Source organism: Galeopterus variegatus, unplaced genomic scaffold (genome assembly GCF_000696425.1).
Source record: "Galeopterus variegatus unplaced genomic scaffold, G_variegatus-3.0.2 Scaffold2995, whole genome shotgun sequence".
Lineage (NCBI taxonomy): Eukaryota > Metazoa > Chordata > Mammalia > Dermoptera > Cynocephalidae > Galeopterus > Galeopterus variegatus.
The window spans coordinates 34,253-58,138 of NW_007729106.1; the positions used below are offsets into that span (position 1 = coordinate 34,253).

Consider the following 23,886-nt stretch of genomic DNA (forward strand, 5'->3'; position numbering starts at 1 on the left):
GCCTGAGGCACCCTCCATGGGCTCACTGCCCAGGGCCACATTGGGATGCTGCTCCCCACACCAGCACCCAGCTGCTTTGGCTGCCCCAGCTGTGGCTGGACCCACAGCTTTGGAAAATAAAAGCCAGAAGCCTTGGCAGTCTTCAGAGTGTTAGGTCTGTAGGCTCACAGAATGCCAGAGCTATGGAGGCTTGGGAGCCTCCACCCCAATTTTAAAGGATGTATGGAAGAGTCTGGGGGCCCAGGAAGAGATCTGTTGCAGGGGCAGAATCACCACAGACAGGCTTCACTAGAGTAATGTCAATTGGAAGCACGGGGTCAGAGTTGCAGCAGAGAAACTCCACTAGTACCATGCTTAGTGGAGCCGTGAGAGCAGGGCCACCATGGAGACCCCAGACCTGTGGACCTACCAGAGTGGAACACCAGCCTGGGAGAGCTGAAGTGTGACCTGAGACCAAGAAAGCCACAGGAGTGGAGCTGCCCAAGGACCTGGGGACCCAACCCCTGTACCAACAGGCAGAGGAGGTTGAACATGGAATCAAGGTACCTCATTCTTCAGCTTTGAGATTTAATGCCTGCCCTGCTGGGTTTCGGACTTGTTTAGGACGTGTTACACCTTTCTTTTGACCTCTCTCTCCTTTTTTGAATGGGAATATGTACCCTATGTTTGTCCCACCGTTGTATCTTGGAAGTAGATAACTTGTATTGTTTTCACAGATGGGACTTTGAACTTTGGACTTTTGAGTTGAAACAAGTTAAGACTTTGGGGATGAAATTTGCATGTGAAAAGGACATGAGTTTTGGGGAGCGAGGGGCAAGTCTTATGTATTAGAAACAGCCTCCAAGTGACTGTTAAGAAAGTGGGAAATCCTATTATGGTAATTGAAAGGTGGAGGTGATTGGATTGTAGGATCATGTAGTAGTGAATGGATTAAAAATGGGGGTCAGGGGTGTGGTTCTGAGGGCTTTAACAGAAGAGGAGAGTCTCTCTCTCTGTTCTCTCTGCTTCTACCTTCTTGCAATGTGAGACCCCTGAGTCACTGTGGCCACCACCAAATGGACTTTGGACTTCCCAGCCTGAGAAACTATAAGTGCAATAAATTTCATTTTTCTTTATAAATCACTTAGTTCCAGGTATTTTGTTATAGGCATCAGAAACGGACTAATACCTCCATGAAAGGTTTTGCTTTCCCTGAAGTGTGCGGCAGATGGCTGGCTATTTTAGTGGTTAGTGGAGGGGGCTGTGTGATGTTGTCTTGCTCTGTCTTCTTCCTACACAGCATGGTTCACATCTAGTCTTTCAGATGACCATGACCCTTCTGAGGTAGTATTGCTCTCTGCTTCTGTGACCCTGTAGTCATGTCATCACAAGATGGACATTTTAATCCCCTTTTGGAAGAAAAAAGTAATTTTCTGCTTAGAATTTGAGCTAAAAATGTATTTGCTTTTTCAGGCATAGCCATGGCACTATGGACTCTCTCCACTGACCACCTGCTCTGGGTTACACTGTCAGACATCACCTCTATGTGAACTATGCTAGGCCCTTGGGGAGAAGACAGAAGTGGCAAAACAAGAGATGGTCCACCAGAAACTCTCTAAGAAGCCCACAGCAAACAAGCTATTTTGTGAGGTTGTTACACAAAAGGGGATTTGTTTTCTCTTTGACCTAGTTGAAGTAGGAGCACATGGCAGGACAAAATAGAGAAACAAGAACTTATCCCAGGGTCAAGGGAAGGCAGTGACATATAACTCACGTGAGGAAGGCCCAAGACCACAACCTGGGGTGAAAGAAGCCTTCAAGGTATCAACATTCAACAGGGAAGGCAAAGAAGAGCAAGACAGTTTTGTTGCTGCTGGCATGACTTGATTGCTTTCCCAGAGCTCAGGGTCCCTCTCCTCTCTCTTCTCTGAGTACATGACAAGAGAGAAAGGTTTTAAATTGTCGCAAGAATTGTATTTTAGATCTCTTATAGATAAAGTAAGTGACAATATTGGAGTGATTTGCCAAGTTCACACAGCTAATTTTGAGAGCCAGTTTTTTCAAAGCCAGATCAGTCCAGTTCCCAAGGTCTTAACTCCTTTTACTCAATCATGTGGCACTCAACTGGGGGAAGTGGTCAGGGAGAAGAGTGGGTTGGTTGTGTCCCAGTACTGGGTGAATTCAATGGGTTGAAGCCCTCTGTGATTTTATTTGCAGATACTACATACATTTGGGGTTTACTCAAGACACATAAAAGAGCTGCGCTTCACCTGACTGCCATCTAGTGGTCATTTAATTTCTTTATGGATGCTAATTAGGGTTTTTCCATGTCTGCTGAAAAGCCATGAAAATCATTTAAGTTTGCAAAGATGTACACTAAGAAATGAAGAATGTTCCCTAAAATCTTATGTGTGCCCATGTCACACAAGAAATCTAAACAGATTATGTTTAAAATGGACTTTATTTTTAGTCTCTTTTACCGATGGACAAATTTGATACTCAGAATATGAAGGATCACAGAGTGAAAGAAGCAGCACTGAAAAAAGTCCTGATTCCCCATTCAGGCTCCTTCATTCCTGCACATCATCTATGTCAACCGAGAGGCAATAAAGCATATGGTCAAGAGCACTGGCCATCGCTCTTGAATCTTAATTGGGAAGTAACAAAGCCTAATAAATTCATGCAAGTTAAACCATTATCTGCTTTTATTTCTTACAATGGGACTAAATCTGCAAATTGTATTTTCGGACAAAACAATCTGCACAGGAATTGAATTAGACCATCTTTAACGTCCCCTCAAACACTCAAATTCTGTAGTCCAGAGCTTCAGCAATATATGTGTGCCTGCAAGGCTTAATTTTTTCCCAGTGTTTATAAAAGCCAATAAAAAGCAACTAGAAAATTTTAAACTAAGATTTTTTTTTTAACTTAATGACTTGACACTTACTTTCCATACTGTTTCATAGCAGTTTCCTATTCCTTCTGTTTCAAATCTTCCAGCACACTTCTAGAGAGCCTACAGCAATGTATATAACACATTTCCAGCAAGAATATGTGGGCCTTGATATCCTCCTGATCCTATTTTGTTTTCTGTATTTATGAGGACTTTTTCAGTTGTGAGTTCCAAAATTCAATAAAGTTATGAGCAACTCTGTGCTTAAGGAACCAAAGAATGGGTAGCTGAGGCTCAGGAATGACTGTAATCAGTTTCAGAATCCTTCTGGATTCTGTTGCCATCTCTACACTCTACTAAATTTGGTTCTTTCAAATCAGCTTTTTCTAGATGACAGAAAAATATAATCATGGAAAGCTCCTATGCTGAGACTATGTCTTTTTGTTTCCAGTTTTTAAAATCTCAGTCTCTGATTAACTCAATTTAAGTACTCTCCACAGGGGCAATCACTGGGTGGTCAGGCAAGTAGAATCTGTAGATGGTGGCAGACCCCCTTTGAACAATATAATAGAAGTGAAAGAAATATCACCCCCACAGAAAGGGATACTGTATTAAAAAACGGGGTGAGAGGAAGTACTATTCCTTTCTTTTAATCTTATCTATCCTTATCCATCTGATTTACATCACATCTGTAAACTAGAAAATAATTCTAAAGAGTCAAACAGCAGCTTCCATTTTTTCAAAAAATCTACGCCAAAACACTCTACAAGACACTTTATATAAATCATTCCAAATTCTCCCTATAATCCTGTGAGGTAGAAATTATCTCACAGCTTCAGATGAAAAAGCAGACTCAGAAAAGTTTCAATAAAAGTGATACAGATCTAGAACTTTTACTGCTTTAATTTTACTATTTCTTTCACTTGGAAAATTCAAAGTAATATAATTTTCATCATACTCTTCAATAAGCATATGCTGAAGTCAAAGAAAAATAACCAATAAAGACTGACACAATTAGCAATACAATTCTGTTTTATTTTTAATTTTTCTTTTAGCGGGAGAAGCATGCTTTTTTACAGCACCTGTAAACAAGTCATTAAGTTTATTATTTGGAGATTTCCCATATATTTTTTTTTTTTTGGAATGTAAGATTACCACAACATCAACTGCATTACATAATAGTTATTAAAGGCAAGTCAGGCTAAAACAAGGGTAAAATTTTATAGCTAAAAATATTCATAGCAGCAACTTTTAAAAGATGATTTTATTAAATCAAGTCATTGCACTTGGTCATTTTATTGCTACAGCAAAATAAGGCCATTAAATTATAACACTTCTCATTTCTGATCTTAACTGATTGTCTCACTCTGCTCATACATTTCAAGTTTAAATGCAAGCATAAAAGTTTATCAAAAAAATCTAGAGAGCACTTGGATTTTTTTTTTTCCTGTGATACAGTAAGGAGCATAAAAGAGAATCCTGTTACACAAGGCCCATTCTCTCTTTGCATCACCACACTTAAATTCTGTAAAGAGGTAACAGCTTTATAGTAAGACAGAAGCTTAGTGGTCACACACACAAAAATAACATTGAAATACAATTAGATAACTAGTACAGTCGTCCCTTGGTAACCATGGGAGATTAGTTCCAGGAACCCTGAGGATGTTCAAGTCCCTTATATAAAATGGTGTAGTACTTGCATATCACCTACACAAATTGTCCTGTATACTTTAGATTATCTCTAGATTACTTATAATACCTAATACAATGTATATGCTATGTAAACATTTGCTACACTGTACTGTATTTTAAATTTGTGTTACTTTTTAATATTTTCCATGTATTGGTTGAATTCCTAGATGCTGAACTTGTGGATACTGAGGGCCGACCATAACATCATGTGTTTCAAAGAATAGCAAACCTCAACTATACAAGGGTACTTCAAAAAGTTTGTTGAAAAATGGAATTGACAGATAATATGAATCTTTCCATGAACTTTTTAAAGACCCCCCTATACAGTCACTAATAATTTGGCAACAGATTCCATGCTGTTCACCTTTAGTCTGTTATTTATACTCATATGCAGAAAAATTAATTTACCCTAAATAAAGGTTATTGTTATGTAAAATTTTTGATATAAACATTAGGAATAGAAATGAATAAATGTTCTTGTATCAAAAGCAAATAGTGGTAAATTACTAGAATAAAGGAATCATTTTTCCCTTTAGGTTTGAGTTTATTTGGTTTTCTTTACTATTTTGTCAAGGGCAGAAAAAGAGACACACAGTACTTCAATTACTTTTCTATTCTGACTGAGGCGTATACAAGCAAAAACTTTAAATGTATTTCAGTACTCATGACCATCTTGATTTTATGTACTAGTGAGAAAATGGCGAACAAAAACCTTAAGGACAGCCTGAAATCTGCTGGAACCTTCCCCCACCCTATCATTAGGGTGGGGAGGGATCACTTAATAGATTTTTCAGCAAGAAAACTGGCAGATGATTTCTATGATACAGTGTTTTTATTTTTACCTAAGAACTGTCATTAAAAGAAAATAAGATTTAATTTATTTAACAAGAAAATCATTCATTTAACTATAGTCATTTAAAAACAGTAGAAAACAATTTTGTTCAGTAGCAACCTCATTAGAAGAGCCCAAAGACTTTACAGAGTTAAAACATACATACTCAATGCACAATTAACTTTTCCCAAAAGCCCTACCATAAGTTGTGAACTAAAGAATCGCATTTCTATTATTTTCTAATTTGGTTCTGTTTTATTTGAAACATGACAAAACTTCATTTACACAAGATTTCTGTATTATAAGCTTAAAAAGTAAAGGAAAAATATTGGTTTGGTGGTTTAAAACAAAAAATGGAAGCATCATAACTGGTACTCAAACTCTGACACTCATTTGCTATGATAAAGCTTAAAACCTAATATTTTGCAAATGAAAAAACTTCCAATTTTTAAATTTTAAATAAACCCACATGTTTTTAGACATACTACGTATAGATGTGACATTTTTAAAACATTCAACTGTTCTTAAGTGACTCTGAAGAAACTGCTAATTCATTCATTCTGTAAAAATTGTATTTTGAGTAGCGTCATCTATATTTGGTTTTAAATAAGCTGTAATGTTTTATTTAGTGACATACTAACACTCTTTATAAAGTTGGTACCTAAATATCTAAAATATCTCCACTAGTTAGTCTGGTCTATTAGGTAAATTATACATTGTAAAACCTGAGAAGCTACATGATAACTTGTCAAAGTACGAAACCTCACACTGACGTTCTGAGAAGTGTTGGGTTTTGGTTCCCTAATATTATTTATCACTATTAAAAATGAGACGGAGGACATTTCACAAGACAATGAAATGAGTAATACTTGAGACTGTAAAATAAGCAGAAAAGTACAGTAATAAGGCTGGTGTTTACATACTTCATATGTGCTGTAGTTTCTAGGCACAGGTAAAGGGTTAAATTGACATTTTTAGATTCCTTAGACCTAATAAATTTAAAATAAAGCTCATATTTTCCCAAATATGCTGAACAACCCAATACATTTTAACTAAATTCCTTTTATGAATCCTATAGTGCAAGCAACATAAAATATTCTAAAAGCTGAAGAAATTATTTTGATTATTTCATTAGTTATTTCTATATGCATGGGTGAGTAATCTGGTTTATAGCTAGGAAACTCCTACTTCGATCACCCAAAATATAAACAGCATTGCAGACAAACAGGCACAACAGTGTAATCCTGGGTAAGAGGCTAAAAGTAAAAATATATGTATGTACAAAGTTTATCCCTTATGTATTATGGGAAAAGTATTGACTATAATCACTATAAGGCTAATTTGTCCCTCTCCAATAGAATATCTTACAGACAGATTACTTGAAAAGATATCACTATATTTATACTATAGATCTCTTTAAAAATAATACTACAAGTTTCAATAAAAAATCTATTGTGAATTTTCTTTCCTTTTTATACAGATTCAGTAGTATTTTCAAGCAAACAAATTAAAAAAAAAGTGTTTGCAATCCCAGCACAGTAAAAAATAAGGCCTCTTTTTTTCATATTGGCAAAACAAAATATATAGAAAAAATTTTACCCTCCCCCTACTTCTTTATAGATATTATATAGTTCATATACTCATATTTCTTTTTCACAACAACAGCACTGGTTATTTTTGAGTAACAAGTCATTTGGAGTTCATAGTGTTGCTTCTGAATCCCTGGAACATTAAGAACACTGGGTCCACAGCACCTCAAGAAGACAAGACAGCTTTTTTCAGCTTCTCTATTTCCACCTAAAATATAAAACATAAACTGAGCAATTGATAAAATATCCCTACTTTAATAAAGTTTATTTTATCCTATATCATCAATATGTAACGATACTTTCAAGCCTCCAGATTTTAATTTCCAGATCTAAAATCCAATTTCCCATGGTGTAATAAATATTGTCAAATAAAGGTTCAACAGAAGAAAATGTCACAATGCAAATTCCTAAGTGGCAATGACAACAAGAAACAAAGAAACTGTAGTTCTTTCAGCCAGAACAATGTTAAGTTATGTGAGCAACTGAAATTAGAACTGTAAGAAAATCAGTCCTACAAAAAACAAAAGAACCTTTGAAATCAAATTAAGAAATGTATATGTATCTGTAATTAAACAAAGGGGGCATTACAGAACAGTAAAAAGAATAAAGGAGCAGGTCAGTTCTATGTTTTTCACTAATAATTTATGTGATATTGGTAAATTATAACTTTCTTTTAATTTCCTCATCTGTAAACAATATGCACTAAATTATCTTTAAAATCCAGGAATATCTAAGACTCAGTCAATGTGTTGGAAATATTTCCACTCTTTAGGCAGAAAATATTCTTCATTTAATAGAAATTCATAACTTCAGAAGGAATGAAATTTGCTCATTAAATTTTCATGATAACAAAGAGAGCTATTTAAATTTCACACAAATGACTAAGTTGAGGCTCAAAGACATTAAATAGTTTGTCAGTGTTTCCAATGGAATACGACTTGCACTGGTAAGGTCTAGGACTCCAAAGCCCCCAGTTTTTGTGCTGACTCTTTCCTCAATTCTATAATATTTTGATCATCTTTGACCTTTCACTGCATGTGGAAATATCTAGGCCTTGCCTTCTCCTGATAGCATCACCTGTCCTCCCTCAACAATGCACATAAACAATACATGCTTTGGCTAACCTCTAACTTCAAGAAGTTCATGGAAATATTTATATCTTTTAATTCTATTTTTCCATGAACTTTTTGAAGTACCCTCTTATACTATGTTTCATTATTAAGTAATGAGGATAACTTTGTCACAATCAAAAAGTGTTAATTATGATATGCTCATAATTTCCTATGTGATTCTAACCATCCAAGAATGGTTTATCGATCAGAATCTTTCCTGATATTATTCTTTTAAACTATTATTATTAGCTAAATGTTTTAGCAGCATTGGATTGGACAAGCTTCATCTTCAGCATGGCCTGAGATAAGATATCTTTGTCAGTCACATATGCTGTTATCGTCCTTATTCCAAGGATACATTAATCAACTGTACCAATTTTAATGGGCAAGGATGCACAGAAAGCAATAGGAAAACAAATTGGTGTGAGAGAGTAGAAAGTGAAAAGAATACTCTTGCATACAAAGTCAGTAATACTCCTTACAAACTGCTATCTGAGATATAAATTTACTTATCAGGCAAATATGTACATTGCTAGAGTTTCACTTCTCGGACTCTTATGTTCACTGTTTTATTTTTAGTCATTTTTATCACTCTCCAGTATAATTTAATACTGTATAATGTTAACATTATAGTAGTTCAAGGTACTACTTTTAATCTTTGGGGAAACATAATTTCTCCTTTAACTATATGATCCTAAAACTTTAATACCTTAAGTGTGCTTTTATAAATACAAGGGTCAAACTTCACCTGGGGGGGGGGAGGATATTATAATACAAGTCAGTGGGAAGCTAAGTAAAAACTGATTTTGCTGAAAAATAAAATCAAAATTCTTCAAAAAAGAAAAAAAAATTCATTTTACTCATGATTTTTAGGAAAAATTAAATCTTCTATACAAATTTAACATTATTAGTTCCTCTTGCTTATTTTCATATATAAGTATGAACATGTTTTATGTGAATATAAAATATGAAGAAAGAGTCAAGAAACTTTAAAAATTTCTCCCATGGGGCCGGCCCGGTGGCGCACTGGAGAGTGTGCTGCTTGGGAGTGCGGCTGCGCTCCCGCCGAGGGTTCGGATCCCATGTGGAGACTGGTTCCCGCTCACTGGCTGAGCGCGGTGCGGGCGCAACACCGAGGGTTGCGATCCCGTTGCCGGTCCCCGGTACGGGCACAACACTGAGGGTTGCGATCCCATTACCGGTCAGTAAAAAAGACAAAAAGGAAAAAAAAAATTTCTCCCATATTATAAGCTGAGGATTTAAGATATAAGTTTAATATGGGTACTCTAACATTCATTAATTTGACAATTATCTATTAGATATCTAATAAGTCTTGGCACAATGCTATATACATATGGGCAAGGATGAAACAGACAATCCCTCCCTGAATAGTCTCATAGTCTAGAAGAGGGGCAAAATAAGTACATAACATAACAGGGATAAGATAGAAAATTATTACTTATATACCTCATACAAAGCTAGAGCAAAAGTGAATTTGGAGGAAGACTTAATTGGAGGAAACTAGTACCAACTTAATGAAGGTGACTGAAATTGGCCTTCAGAATCTCTAAAACTTGGGCATTAGAAAATGAGGCAAAAGGACAATCCAGGAAAATAGTGAAAGAGTAAAAATTCAGACAAATCAACTATAAGGCACAACAGAGGATCAGGAAGTGAGGAAAAAAGATAAACTAGAACCAGAACATAAAAGACCTCATACATCAAGGTGAGAAATCTGAATTTTATTCAGCATGTAATAAAAACTCGTGAAAGTACCTGAGCAATAAAAGATTAAGATAAGATGAGAGAAACTCAAGCATGCTAAACGGAAGATAAAGAGCATCAGAACAAGACAGAAATAGTGGGAATAAAGGGATAAAGGTAAGGAGGTAAAGCTAAAAAGACTAAAAGTGAATGGAATTAAAAGATAACAGAAGTACCACTTCTGTATGACTAAAGGGCAAGAGAAACAATCAAAAGAAATAGAAAATCAAAAGAACAGGAAACGAAGAAGATAAATTTAACTGATGGCATGCTAAGTCTAAGTTCACAGTGGTACATCCAGGGAGACTAATAGCTAGAAACTTGGGTAGAAGCTGGGAAAAGAATTAGATTTAGAGGGGAAATGCACTAAATAAAATTGACAAACCATTAGCATGGCTAACTAAAAAAAGAAGAGAAGACCCAAATAACAAAAATTAGAAATGAAAAAGGTGATATTACAACTGATACATCTGAAATACAAGGAATCATTAAAGACTACTATAAACAACTATACTGCCAACAAATTCGAAAATCTGGAGGAAATGAATAAATTTCTGGACACACAAACTACCAAAACTGAGCCAAGACGATGTAGAAAATCTGAACAGACCAATAACAATAACAGACATTGAAGCTGTTATCAGAAGGTTCCCAACAAAGAAAAGCCCAGGACCAGATGAAGTCACAGAAGAATTCTACCAAACATTCAAAGAGGAATTGACACCAATTCTCTACAACTACTTCAAAAGATTGAAACAGCGGCAATTCTCCCAAACTCATTCTACGAAGAAAACATCACCCTGATACCAAAACCAGATAAAGATTCAATTAAAAAAGAAAACTACAGGCCAATGTCCTTGATGAATATAGATGTAAAAATCCTCAATGAAATAGTAGCTAACAGAATACAGCAACACATACGCAAAATTATACACCATGATCAAATGGGATTCATCCCAGGGATGCTAGGTTGGTTCAACATACACAAATCAATAAATGTGATATACCATATCAATAAAATCAAACACAAGGACCATATGATCATCTCTATAGATGCTGAAAAAGCATTTCATAAAATTCAACACTCATTCATGATAAAGACTTTCTACAAGTCAGGTATAGATGGAAAGTATCTCAACATAATTAAAGCCATATATGGTAAGCCCACTGCCAATATCATCCTGAATGGGGAAAAGCTGAAAGCTTTTCCCTTAAGAATAGGAACTAGACAAGGATGCCCACTCTCACCACTCCTATTCAACATAGTGTTGGAAGTACTAGTCAGAGCAATCAGAGAAGAGAAGGAAATAAAGGGCATCCAGATTGGAAAAGATGAAGTCAAACTGTCCCTGTTTGCGGATGACAAGATCCTATATACTGAACAGCCTAAAGCCTCTACAAAAAAACTCTTGGAGTTGATGATTTCAGGAAAGTTGCAGGATACAAAACCAACACACAAAAATCAGTAGCATTTCTATTCTTCAATAGTGAAAATGCAGAAAGAGAAATCAAGAAAGTTTGCCCATTTATAATAGCCACCAAAAAAATAAAATACTTAGGAATAGAGTTAACCAAGAATGTGAAAAATCTCTATAATGAGAACTACAAACCACTGCTGAGAGAAATTAGAGAGGATACAAGAAGATGGAAAGATATCCCATGCTCTTGGATTGGAAGAATCAACATTGTGAAAATGTCCATACTACCCAAAGTGATATACAAATTAAATGCAATCCCCATCAAAATTCCAATGACATTTTTCTTAGAAATGGAAAATACTATCTGGACATTTATATGGAATAACAAAAGACCACGCATAGCCAAAGCAATTCTGAGCAAAGAAAATAAAGCTGGAGGCATAACCCTACCTGACCTTATACTACACTACAAAGCTATAATAACCAAAACAGCGTGGTATTGGCATAAAAACAGACACACTGATCAATGGAATAGAACAGAGAATCCAGAAATCAACCCACACACCTGCAGCCATCTGATTTTTGACAAAGGCACCAAGCCTACACACTGGGGAAGAGACTGCCTCTTCAGCAAATGGTGATGGGATAACTGGATATCCATATGCAGGAGAATGAAACTAGACCCATACGTCTCACCATATACTAAAATCAACTCAAAATGGATTAAAGAATTATATGTACACCCTGAAACAATAAAACTTCTTAAAGAAAACATAGGAGAAACACTTCAGGAAGTAGGACTGGGCACAGACTTCATGAATACTACCCCAAAAGCACGGCAACCAAAGGAAAAATAAACAAATGGGATTATATCAAACTAAAGAGCTTCTGCACAGCAAAAGAAACAATTAACAGAGTTAAAAGACAACCAACAGAGTGGGAGAAAATATTTGCAAAATATACATCTGACAAAGGATTAATATCCAGAATAACAAGAAACTGAAACAACTTTACAAGAAAAAAACAAGCAACCCAATTAAAAAATGGGCAAAAGAGCTAAGTAGGCAATGGCCAACAGACATATGAAAAGATGCTCAACATCACTCAGCATCCGGGATAACAAGTAACCCACTTAAAAAATGGGCAAAAGAGCTAAGTAGGCATTTCTCAAAGGAAGATATAGAAATGGCCAACAGACACATGAAAAAATGCTCAACATCACTAAGCATTTGGGAAATGCAAAGCAAAACCACACTGAGATACCACCTCACCCCAGTTAGGATGGCTAATATCCAAAAGACTATGAATGATAAATGCTGGTGAGGCTGTGGAGAAAAAGGAACTCTCATACATTGTTGGTGGGACTGCAAAATGGTGCAACCCCTATGGAAAATGGCATGGAGATTCCTCAAACAGTTGAAGATAGATCTGCCATATGACCCAGCTATCCCACTGCTGGGAATATAACCAAAGGAATGGAAATCATCAAATGGAAATCATCGAGTCGATGGTATACCTGTTCTCCAATGTTCATTGCTGCACTATTTACAATAGCTAAGAGTTGGAACCAGCCCAAATGTCCATCATCAGATGAGTGGATACGGAAAATGTGGTATCTCTACACAATGGAATACTACTCTGATATAAAAAAGAATGAAACACTGCCATTTGCAACGACATGGATGGACCTAGAGACAATTATATTAAGTGAAATGAGTCAGGCACAGAAAGAGAAATATCACATGTTCTCACTTATTTGTGGGAGCTAAAAATAAATAAATAAATACACAAATAAACTGGGTAGGGGTGAGAGAAGAAGACACAACCATTACAATTCCTTGAAATTGATATGACAAGCGAACAGACATGAAGTTGTTGGGAGGGAGGGGGGAGAGGGAGGTTTAGGTAATGGGCCACAATAATCAACCACATCGTATATTGACAAAACAAAATAAAAATATTTTTTAAGAAAAGCTGATTTTCCAGACTAGATTTTTTTTTTTTAAATAAAGGTAATGGGCCACAATAATCAACCACATCGTATATTGACAAAATAAAATAAAAATATTTTTTAAGAAAAGCTGATTTTCCAGACTAGATTTTTTTTTTTTAAATAAGATTTAACTTTATGTTGTCTACACGAGACACCTTTAGATTCAAAGATACAAATAGGTTTAAAAAAAAAAAAAAAGAGGAAATGCACTAGAGCTAGCACTAAATTAATGGGTGTAGATAAATTCCAAAAGTGAATGCACAGACAGAAGGGCCAAGAATAGATGTGAAGGAACACTTACATTTAGGTTACAAAAAAGGAAGAGGAGACAGAAGTTAGAGGCAGAATAGTGTAGTATGGCCTAAACCAAGACAAATCTTTAACAAGGTAGCAATAGTACAAATGTCATATGCTGCAGAAAATGAAGAAAAGACATCCGATTTGGTGTCAGAAAACCTAACCTAAAATGCAAGGGGTTAAGGACTGAACTGAAGGTGAAGAATTAGAGACCTCAAATGTAGGCTTTTTTTAAGGGGGTAGAGTGAGGGTGTTCTTGTTTTGACAAATAAATGTCAAATGAAAAGAGAAACCACTACTGTAGCAATCAAGAGGACAGAAGAACCTGAGAGGTGGCTTTTCTGTGAATTTGAATAAGGGAAAAAAGTATTTTTCATGCAAATTCGATAATTTACAAAGTACCTCAACATATATTATCTCAACTAAAGCTAAAGGAAAAGTTAAGTGACTTGCCCAAGTTCACTAAGTATAACTTAATCCCTAAAGAACAAAGGTTCTGAAGTCTTGTTGCTTCTCTTAAAAACATTAAAAAATTTCAGCTTCTGTGCTATTACTTAATCATTCTAAACCCTCCTTTTCTCAGCCTTATGATAAAAACAATATTCCTTATAGGTTGTTCTATGTATCTAATGAGATAATGTACAAGAAGTGCTAAACCTAATTGATACATAGTATAGAACTAAAAAAGTTAGTTATGACTGTAAATCAGAATAGGAGCCCAAGTTTTCTAAGTCCCATGTTCTCTCTGGTTCTACAATACTGACAAAAGAAATAGGGTAAGTAATGAGGCAAGGAAAAAAGTAGGTAGGAATATAAAGTACTTAAATACAGAATAGGAAGAGCCTCTGAAAAAAGGCAGGACACAACTTTCTCTAAGATTATACCTAATGAAGAACACAAATGAAGACAAAAATGAGTGAGGAGAAAAATAAAGTTAAGAAAGATAAAGGAAATAAGTAAAATCGTCAGTCATCAGCAGAGAGTAAAGATAAACTATCAGTGAGAAATGGAAAGCAGTGAATATACAGCTGTCTCATCACGACCACAACCAACCCTATTCTGTCTCCAGGACAAAAAAGAAAGAAAACTATGTATATAATTCAAGGAAGAACTAGACTCAAGAAGCAAAAACCATATTTGTTTCATTCACAAATATGTCTTGTGGTTCACACAATGCCCACAGGAATTAGTGTTCAAAAAATATTTACTTCATCAATGAACAGACTGTGACAGGAAGTCAAGAGATTAATTAAATGACTACCAAGCAGCAGGGAGTAGTAGGATAATGTAATTTGTAGTGGAACCAGCAACCCAGTTGGGTTGGAAAAAACATGTCCAGTTTATGCTGGGAGAAACAAATTACCTCTAGATTACTTCTCATTGCCTTCTCTTCTTCCAAATCTTTTCGTAGTTTTTTCAGTTCTTTCCTAAAAAGAAAGTATTTATTACTATTAAGTATTTTCAATTAAACAATCTATTTGATTAATTTTAACAGGATCTCTGTTGCCTAACCTCTCAGTACATGAGGAAAACTTAAGAGCAACAGCCATATTGACAGAGAAAAATTTCAAATTCTCAGTTTGAACAGCTCATTATAACAGTTAAATAATTCAGCAAAACCATGGCAAACCTATCTGAGATAAAGAAATTAAATGAATTCAAAGCAACTCCTGATAAAAGAAGAAATAATACCAGCCACGTAAAGCAATTTTCCATATTCAGCTGTCACATATTTTCCAGGCTGAATCAACTCAGAGCCCAAGCAATTTGTCAGAATGAGTATCAACATATGTCACAATACAAGGCAGATTATAGTTTATTTGATAAAATAATCTGGATTTTAAATTCCTTTCTCTATTTTTTAAATTAAACATTACATTAAAATCAAAAAACAAAAAAATTAAAAACTTCAGCCAATAATAACCTCTCTTTCTTAATTCATGTCTTCATTTTTCTATGTTCCCTTCTAATCTATCTTTCTATATAGTCATTTTTCCCTCCACAGTTATAAATATATATTATGTTTTTTCACAAATTATTTAAAACATTTCCATGCTGCTCAAAATTTTATATTTATGATAACTGCTGTTTGGTACTCAAACATCCAGGTTTTTTGTTTGGTTACCTAGTTTTTCTGGGAACAGAAGGAATGGGAGGAATAGGAATTTAACTTAACAGCATGAGTACATCAGTGTATCTAATCAAAAAAATGTGAACATTTTTGGCTCTTAACATACACTAGAATAATTCTCTTTAAGAGTACAGCTTGAGAAAGTAAAAAAATCTCACAAAGAATATATAAGAAAAAATTTTTTTAAATTATTTATATAGTTAATGTTTCAAAACTAACTTATTCTGTGGCTTTAATGATTAGAAAATAATTTATACTGGAGGTAAATTTTCTACTGTTTCCTACTGACTATAATTTTTAAAATAAAATGTATCTAGAGCTTATTCTGGTTTTTGATATAAAAAGTATAACTAACTGAACTTCCTATCTTCATAAAGTTATCCCTTAAAGAATGTTTCCTTTTCTGATTATTCAATATTCTAAGTTTATTATATATCTAAATTAAGAGATATTCCTATATTTATCCCATTCTACTTATGTGTATTTAGTAGTATTACATTATTCAAATCATTTGCTTTTCAATTTGATAATTTAGTACCCCATCACATTTTTTAAAAAATATATTTACAAATATACAATTTTTAAATAACACTGTTTTTTTTACAATAGGATCAAACTATACATCTTATTCTGCAATTTTTCTACTGAAGATAGATTGCTGATATATTTCTGTCAATCTTTCCATGTCAATCTCCCTCAATTTTTTAATGAGTTGTTCTATACATTTTAGATTTTAATATTGACTACGTAAAAACTATTTATGTATCTGTAAGCTATAAAAATACTGTAGCAAAGCAAAATCCTAAGAGCTCCAAGTCAGCTTAAGAAATAAAATACAGGTTGAGTATCCCTAATCTGAAATCCAAAATGCTCCAAAATCTAAAACTTTCTGAGCACTGACACGATAGTAAAAGGAAATGCTCACAGCAGCAATTTGGATTTTGGATGTTTGGATTAGGAATGCTCAACTGGTATGTATTCTGCAAATATCGCCAAATCCAAAAAAATCTGATATCTGAAACACTTCTATCTAGTCCCAAGCTTTTTGGATAAGGGCTACACAGCCTCTATTACCAGTACCTTTGATACTCTCCAAGTGACCCACTGTCCTCAATCCCATCTCCCTCTCTTCCATAAGAAAAAGCTTTATAGCATTTATTATTTGCTTTTCTTTCTGATTTTATTACATATACAACTATATCTTAAAACAACATATTTTGGTTTTTTATGCTTTTAAACTTTATATAAACAGAATAATGCTGTACATATGCTTCTGCCTTGATCACTACCCCCATTTTTTAGATTAATCCATGTTGACGCATGTAGCCACAATTCAGTTATTTTTACTGCTGTATACCGTATATTTCTCTATTAATATTCCAGTATATATTTATCCATTCTCCTGCTGATGCTCTTCTTTTTTAAATAGAAAGAAAAATGCCACCGAATTTCCTTTTTCAAGAGCAACTCAAAATATTGAAAATACCCTTTGAGAAGACATCTAAAATATATGATATATATATTTTTTTAAATATATATAAATCAGAAATACTTTATTCAGTCTACAGATAATTTAAGAGCACCTACAAAAAAAACTGTATATGTAAAACATCACTCTTAATATCAAAAATGTTTAAAAAAAAAAATCAAGTCAGGAGAGTTCTCTAACTGGTAAATGGATAGAGCTCAATAAATATTTACTGGATATATGAATATACAGCTTATAATGTATATATTGCAGAATCTGAAAAGATTTTCAAGAGATAAACTGAAGGACTCAAGAAAGACATATCGTGTCGAATTACAAACTATCTCCATACACATAATATAATTACATACATAAAAGTATGTAACATATTTTTAAATATTCATTTTTTGAGTACATTTTTTGATTCCACCTAAGTAGACACATTTTTTGTTTCCATCTAAGGTATTTGTAAAAGTGTTCTGCAAACTACAAGTACCTTATATTATTAATCTCAATATTGTCTTTAATAAAGAATCCTAGACTGAAAATTGGAGGAGAAATGGTAAAATCAGGCTCAGAGGTAATATGGCCTCTGGAAGTGACTTTTATACCATATTCTAAGAAATCTTTTTAGGGGGAAGTTGAAGAGGAAATGAGCGCCCTTGCCCTTAGTTCAGCTAAATTAGCTGCCTTTTTATCTGTTTTATCTACTGGGCTTTTTATAGAATTATGTTTAAAATATTAACAATTTAAAATTCAAATACTAGTGCTTATAAACAAGATCTCTAAACCAACAGAGGATACAAATTTGAGTTCTAGCTCTGTCATTTAAGAACTGTGACTGTATGATCTTATGTAAATAGCTTTACTTCTCTGAATCTTTATTTCTTCACTTAAAAAGGGGGAGAGGGGCTATAGTCGGTGATCTTTCAAATTTATTTCAGCTCTAAAAAATCTAACTTTCTCTAGAGTATGTCTTATCATATACCATATCAAAAACTTTCAGAGTTAAGAAAAAAGCATTACAGATTACCTAGCATCTATTCATTTTATAAATATCCAACTCAACCCTAGCAGAAACACTGATCAAAGTCCTCTGAAAAGTTGACTATACGCCCTGATACACACCAGATCCAAACTATAATACAGCTTTTCCAATATCTTTAGGACTTATTAACACCCTGTGTCTGACCAGATTTCTAGCCTAAAATTCTAGGTATGTATGTACCTTTTCTACAGTCGAGCTACCAGAACAAATTTCTCAATTCTTTTGCCAAAAGAAGAAAAGCACTGTTAATGAAAATTTCTTTATCCATCCCACAGACTTAGCAGATTAGATCTTTACTTGATACAGTTTGAAAGAATTCTTTATACATGTGCTAAGTAGTACCCCTAGAAGAGAAAACAAAGGATGACTTACCCATGGTCCTTTTTCAGTGCTTCTACAATGTACACCAATTCAATAACCTGGGCTCTAAGTTCATCCAGGGAATTTTTTTTCCCATCATCTGTTTCTACCTTAGCTTTCATTTCTAATGGAGTTAGAGAAGCAGCCGTATTTGCTTTAGAAGCACTCGAAGGTGTTGAAAGGTACACAGATGGCTGAAAACATAAGAACAATTTTTCTTCTGATTTTATTTGTAATTATACTCAATATTATATTTAATTCAAAAGATTTTACAGGAAGATAAACAACAGTCAACAACAGAATAAATCTGCAATCACTAGTGGTTTTTATGAGAAATGCCAATGGCTTTATTTTAAAAAGAACAAAATCTGTCAGATTTATTTTATGAATAGTTTGCCTAGTGCAGCATCTAAAAAAGGCATGACTATATCACATTATTAAGATGTCATTTTGATATCCCACATTAAATACTTATTGTTTATAATACCCAAATAGCTTCACTTAAAAGTAATTATGCATAATTTATTAAGTTCATGGAAGAGGCATTAAAATGAGTCCACTGCCTGGCACTCTTTTAGTATTTCACTAAAATAACAGCAAGTCATTTTAGTAAAATTTCAATAGACTGCTGACAGCTGAGAGAATCAGATTAAGTGTATTTGATAACTTAGAAAAGCAGCCAAAAATGCCCTGGAGAGAATGAAACTGAGGAATAATTTAGGAGGAAACATGACCTTCTTAAATATGTGTGTCAGCTGTGATGATAAAACTATGTTAAATAAAAATGCCCAAGGTTTAGAAAAGACACTTAATGCCATGTAACAGATGGAAGGATCCCCAGGTTCTGCCATTCAATTCAGTATGTACTGAGTGCTTAATTATGGTGCCAAATACTAAGGCAGGTAAGGAGTAATGTGATGGTTTCTGACCTTAAGAGTATATGTTTAATGAGAAAATGAAACAGATGTATATAGATATTTTCCTTTAAAAATGTGAAAAATGTAATCTTATATTACACATTTAAAATAATGTCAGCTCTTCTAAAAAAGATCTGCAGAGAATAACGTGACTAAGTCTCACAACTCAATTTTCCCACAAGAAATATTTTATTTCTTGGCAGAAGAAATAACTCTTCTTAAAGGAGACCTTGAATTCCATAATTCTGATGTTCACAAAAAATCCTAGAAATTATACAAATCTTAGACCAAATGTATCTCACCTTCAGAGAGGAGGATGTATCCTTTTTAAATTCAGGTGGCTTTAAGTTGGCACTATCTTCTTCTTTTGGTAATTTCAAAACTTTTTCTGGACTCTGAGTTGGCTAAACGATTTTTTTTTTCAATCAAGAGACAGAATAGACCAAAGAAGAAAAAGGTAGTAAGCATTAGGATAATAAAGCAAGTTAACTTTCATTGCTTTGTTCTCAGCTGCTACTCTTTGTGATATTCCATTACTGTTAACAAGATGTTATATAACTTCAAGCTGAAAAACACATTTTGTATATCTTGGGGGCAAAAACAGCTTCCTTCTTAGCAACAAAAATTTTCTCCACTTAGGTAATTTAATAGCATCACAATTCTTAAGAGCTAATACATTAACATTCAGGTATCACCAGGCAATGTATAGAAAGCATAAAAAGAAGTTACACATTTAGACACCAGGACAAGGACTACAAAAATATTGAATATTTCAGGGAAAAAATTTTTTCTCCTTTTTTCCTAAAATGAGTATCTACTGCTGAATTCTAATCATGGTTATTAAATGGGTACATTAAACAGGTTCCCTGTTCCCCTTTGACCCTGTACAATGTGGTTATGGTTTCAGGACATCTCCTTATTTCTATCTCTGTAACCTTCCATTCCAGGCCTTGTTGAAATGAACACATCTCTCTCCCTGTATCTCCTTAAATACCAGCATTTGCACTTGAGTATAATAGATATCTTCCTGATTTTTAAACCGAGGTGAAGCTAAAAACCTTCTCTCAATCTTATCTTCAGATGGACTCTGTATTTGCTAAATCCTTTGTGTTTTATGACAGTTTAAGTGTAACTCACAGAATGTCCACCATTGAAGCGGCCAGGCAGCCTTCTTCCAGGCATCTTCGGTCTATTTGCAGTGAGATGTAGCAAGTTTTCTGAGGAAGCTATGTCATCAAAATTTATAACATCTAGAGAATAAAAATAAAAATTATCTACTAAGAGATAACTTTGCTTTTTGAAAAGTAAAAATATTTCAGTTTTTGAACTATAAATTAAAAAAGAGTACCACTACTTTGAAGGGCTCACAGTTGACCTGTGCTTTTCATATGCATTTGGAAAATATTCACTCTCAAAAAAAAAAAAAAGAAAGACATCCTCTTTATCTGATACATTTTATAGTATAAGACTTTATTAACAATATAAGGCTTATGTTTCCAATAGACTTAGACCTCAACAAAAAGCTTTTATTGAAAGATAAATGTGCCCCATAAACTGTAGTAGCATAAAAATATGTCATCTTAAATTCTTGCTTATAAAAAAAAATGACCTACTTCTCAAACTCATAATTAATTATAACGTATCAGGAAATTTACATATAAAATTTGCTTTAAATTTCAATTAGTGAGCAAATATTCAAATTTTAAGGATTCAACTACATCTGGCACCCTACTGCTTTCTATTTGCATTTCTCAATGTAAAGTGAAAGCATGACTTATTGTGCCTCTATATATGCATGTATGTATGTGAACGGTATGTTACAACTGGACTCAAACTGTTTAGAGTTCACTGTACCTCTGCTTAGACATTATCATGTTTAGGAATCATAAGATAGTTATAAATCTAAGATACCAAGGGAAAATGCTACATAGATGACCAACTTGCTTCCTCAGTATCAAAAGCTGGCTGACCTTTGACACAATAACTTGGGTTAAGGACAACTAGGTAATTCATATATTTGAAACAATGGTATATAATACTCTGCATTTTTCTAGATGATCCAGAAAATCTTGCTAAAGGAGATTCTTTAACTGTGAAGCCCAGAAATCTATATAGTGATACAAGAAGCCTGACAGTAAACTCCAGATACCTCCATTGTCAACATAACCTTCGTTTAGCCCAAATAACTCAGACTATACACCCAAAATGTTCTTCATGGTAGCAGATATATTTGGTCTGATCTTCCAAGTCTAGATTCATTCTTCACATTACCATTTGCCTGGATATTTATAATACTTCCTGTCAGATATTTAGATACCCCAACTCAGTGTTTTGCTATTTCTTAAAAGAGATCTAAAGATAATCATCATCACCACCCTCAAAGTTTATTTATCAACTTTCATATTTAAAGTAATTTATTTAGAGAATTTTTTTAAGGGATGAAAAATGCAAAGGTAAGGCAGAAAAAGAAGCATTATTGTTATGCAATTTGCATTTATAACAATTAGAAGTATTTGTTGACTACTGTTAATTTTTTTCCATCGATTACTTTGTGTGTTCTATCTTGGATCAAGTTAATAAGCTAATACACCACAACAGACACTCTAATATGCTCTGTTTAATTTTTGCTTTGAGATTTTTGATAATTATCTGTAAACAACTAAAAATACAAGCTATAATAAGAAATAAATGAACTATAATGAAAAATGCATTATATAATCTGAAAGAGCAAGTTTAAAAACATATTTAAATATATCTATTTATAGACTAAAAAAATGGTACTTAAAAGAGGTATGTTAAAAATCTGTTGTATTTTGAAGGATTAAAAATTGCTGTTTACACTGATAAATGTGCATCAACAACCTACAAAAAAACCTTGAAAAGTACAATCTAGTCATTTTGCTCTGTAGAGATTATTTTCAAATGCATATTTAAGCAACTTGCAGAAAGAAAAACAAAAAGAAAGACACAGAAAGAGAGATGAAGAGAAATGAAACTAAAAGGATAAATAAAAAGTAGATTTACAAAATTATACACCATGCTCATGTAAAATGCCTTCTGTATGTCCAGTTTTGGGCTAAAACACCAAGACAAATAATTTTACTATTCTAAAACTCTCTCAGGTTCTCCATTTAAGCCATTACGTTAGTAAAATGGAATAGTGCACATTTTCAACTCATGATATATACAAATGCTTTTAAATTTACCTAAGAGTGATAACGATGGATTTACACTGAATACATGGCATAAAAGGCATGACAATCACTTAACTCTTACAATCACATTTGTCACTCTGCCAGCCACTTACACTTCTACATGTTGCTAGGAAGACATGGAATTTTTAAAAAATCAAAATGAAATGTTCAATTTGGGGAGAAAATAAACTGATTTTTAAGGCTGCCAATTTTAAAAACAAAGTTATCAGAAGAGTATTTTAAATTAATCAGAAAAAAATTTCCAAAATGGATTTCATTTCATTTTAAAATGGAAAACCAAAAGGGTTAGAATGAACAAACAGACAAACATATACATTTTCAGTAAAATTACAAAGAAAATCAGTGTGCACCACCTATTTATATTGAATATACTATTTTGATTTCTTTTGTAGGTTGTCATCTTACCAAAATGGAGAAGGGTAGGATAATTTCCTGACACGTAAGAAGGGAAACAAGGCAAACAGGCTAGGAAACAAAATCTGGAAAGAAAAGTCAAGGATAGGAATGTCTAGAAAAAAGACTAAACCAAAAAAATTATTTTACAAAGCAAGAAAAAGGAACGGTTATAGAATGAATAGAACCATTTCAATGTCTAGCATACAACTATTACAGGTAATCTGAATGTATATAACGTGTATTAGATTTTAGATGTATTCCTTTGTCTTTCAAAATGAAAAATTAAGATTAGTTTTAATTTCAATATACTTTAAGCTAAAAAAAAAAGCTTTTTTTAAATTCACTGAACACCAAGACAGTTTCCAAATGCTGATTTAGTGCTTTAAGAGGCCAGAGTAATAAATCAACTTATTAACATCTCATAATATAGTTATAACTGAAATTAAACTACCTCTTAATCAAATTTTAGTCTTTAGCACATGATGGTAATTACAATGATGGAGGCAAATTTAATCCCATGGTATCAAAGGAAAAATATGCCAAATATTATTTTAAAATATCTCAGTATAAAACTGTAACTCAATACAACCTTTAAAATATTTCATAACTATACAAAAATTCACTTACACCTTATATGATACATACTCTGTATAATATGATATAATCAAAGAAACTATTATTAAAAACTAAATTCTTTTAAATTCCACTTTAGATACAGGCTCTCTTTGTACAGTGTCTAATACTTAACAGGCAACTTATTAGAAAAATCTCATCATTAATTC

General features: G+C 33.5%; 1 protein-coding gene across 1 annotated transcript in view; it reads right to left on the bottom strand.

The window, feature by feature from the left end:
• Positions 1-3,886: 3,886 nt before the first annotated feature.
• The window catches only part of CD2AP (CD2-associated protein), a 126,795-nt gene continuing 106,795 nt past the window's right edge, over positions 3,887-23,886 (bottom strand). The window contains exons 14-18 of the mRNA XM_008583687.1: positions 20,631-20,743; positions 19,796-19,897; positions 18,589-18,770; positions 14,933-14,996; positions 3,887-7,193 (exon numbers count right to left, since the gene is read on the bottom strand). Of these exons, the coding sequence (XP_008581909.1) occupies positions 7,152-7,193; positions 14,933-14,996; positions 18,589-18,770; positions 19,796-19,897; positions 20,631-20,743 (503 nt within the window). The 3' untranslated portion in view covers positions 3,887-7,151. The remainder of the gene's footprint in view (positions 7,194-14,932; positions 14,997-18,588; positions 18,771-19,795; positions 19,898-20,630; positions 20,744-23,886) is intronic.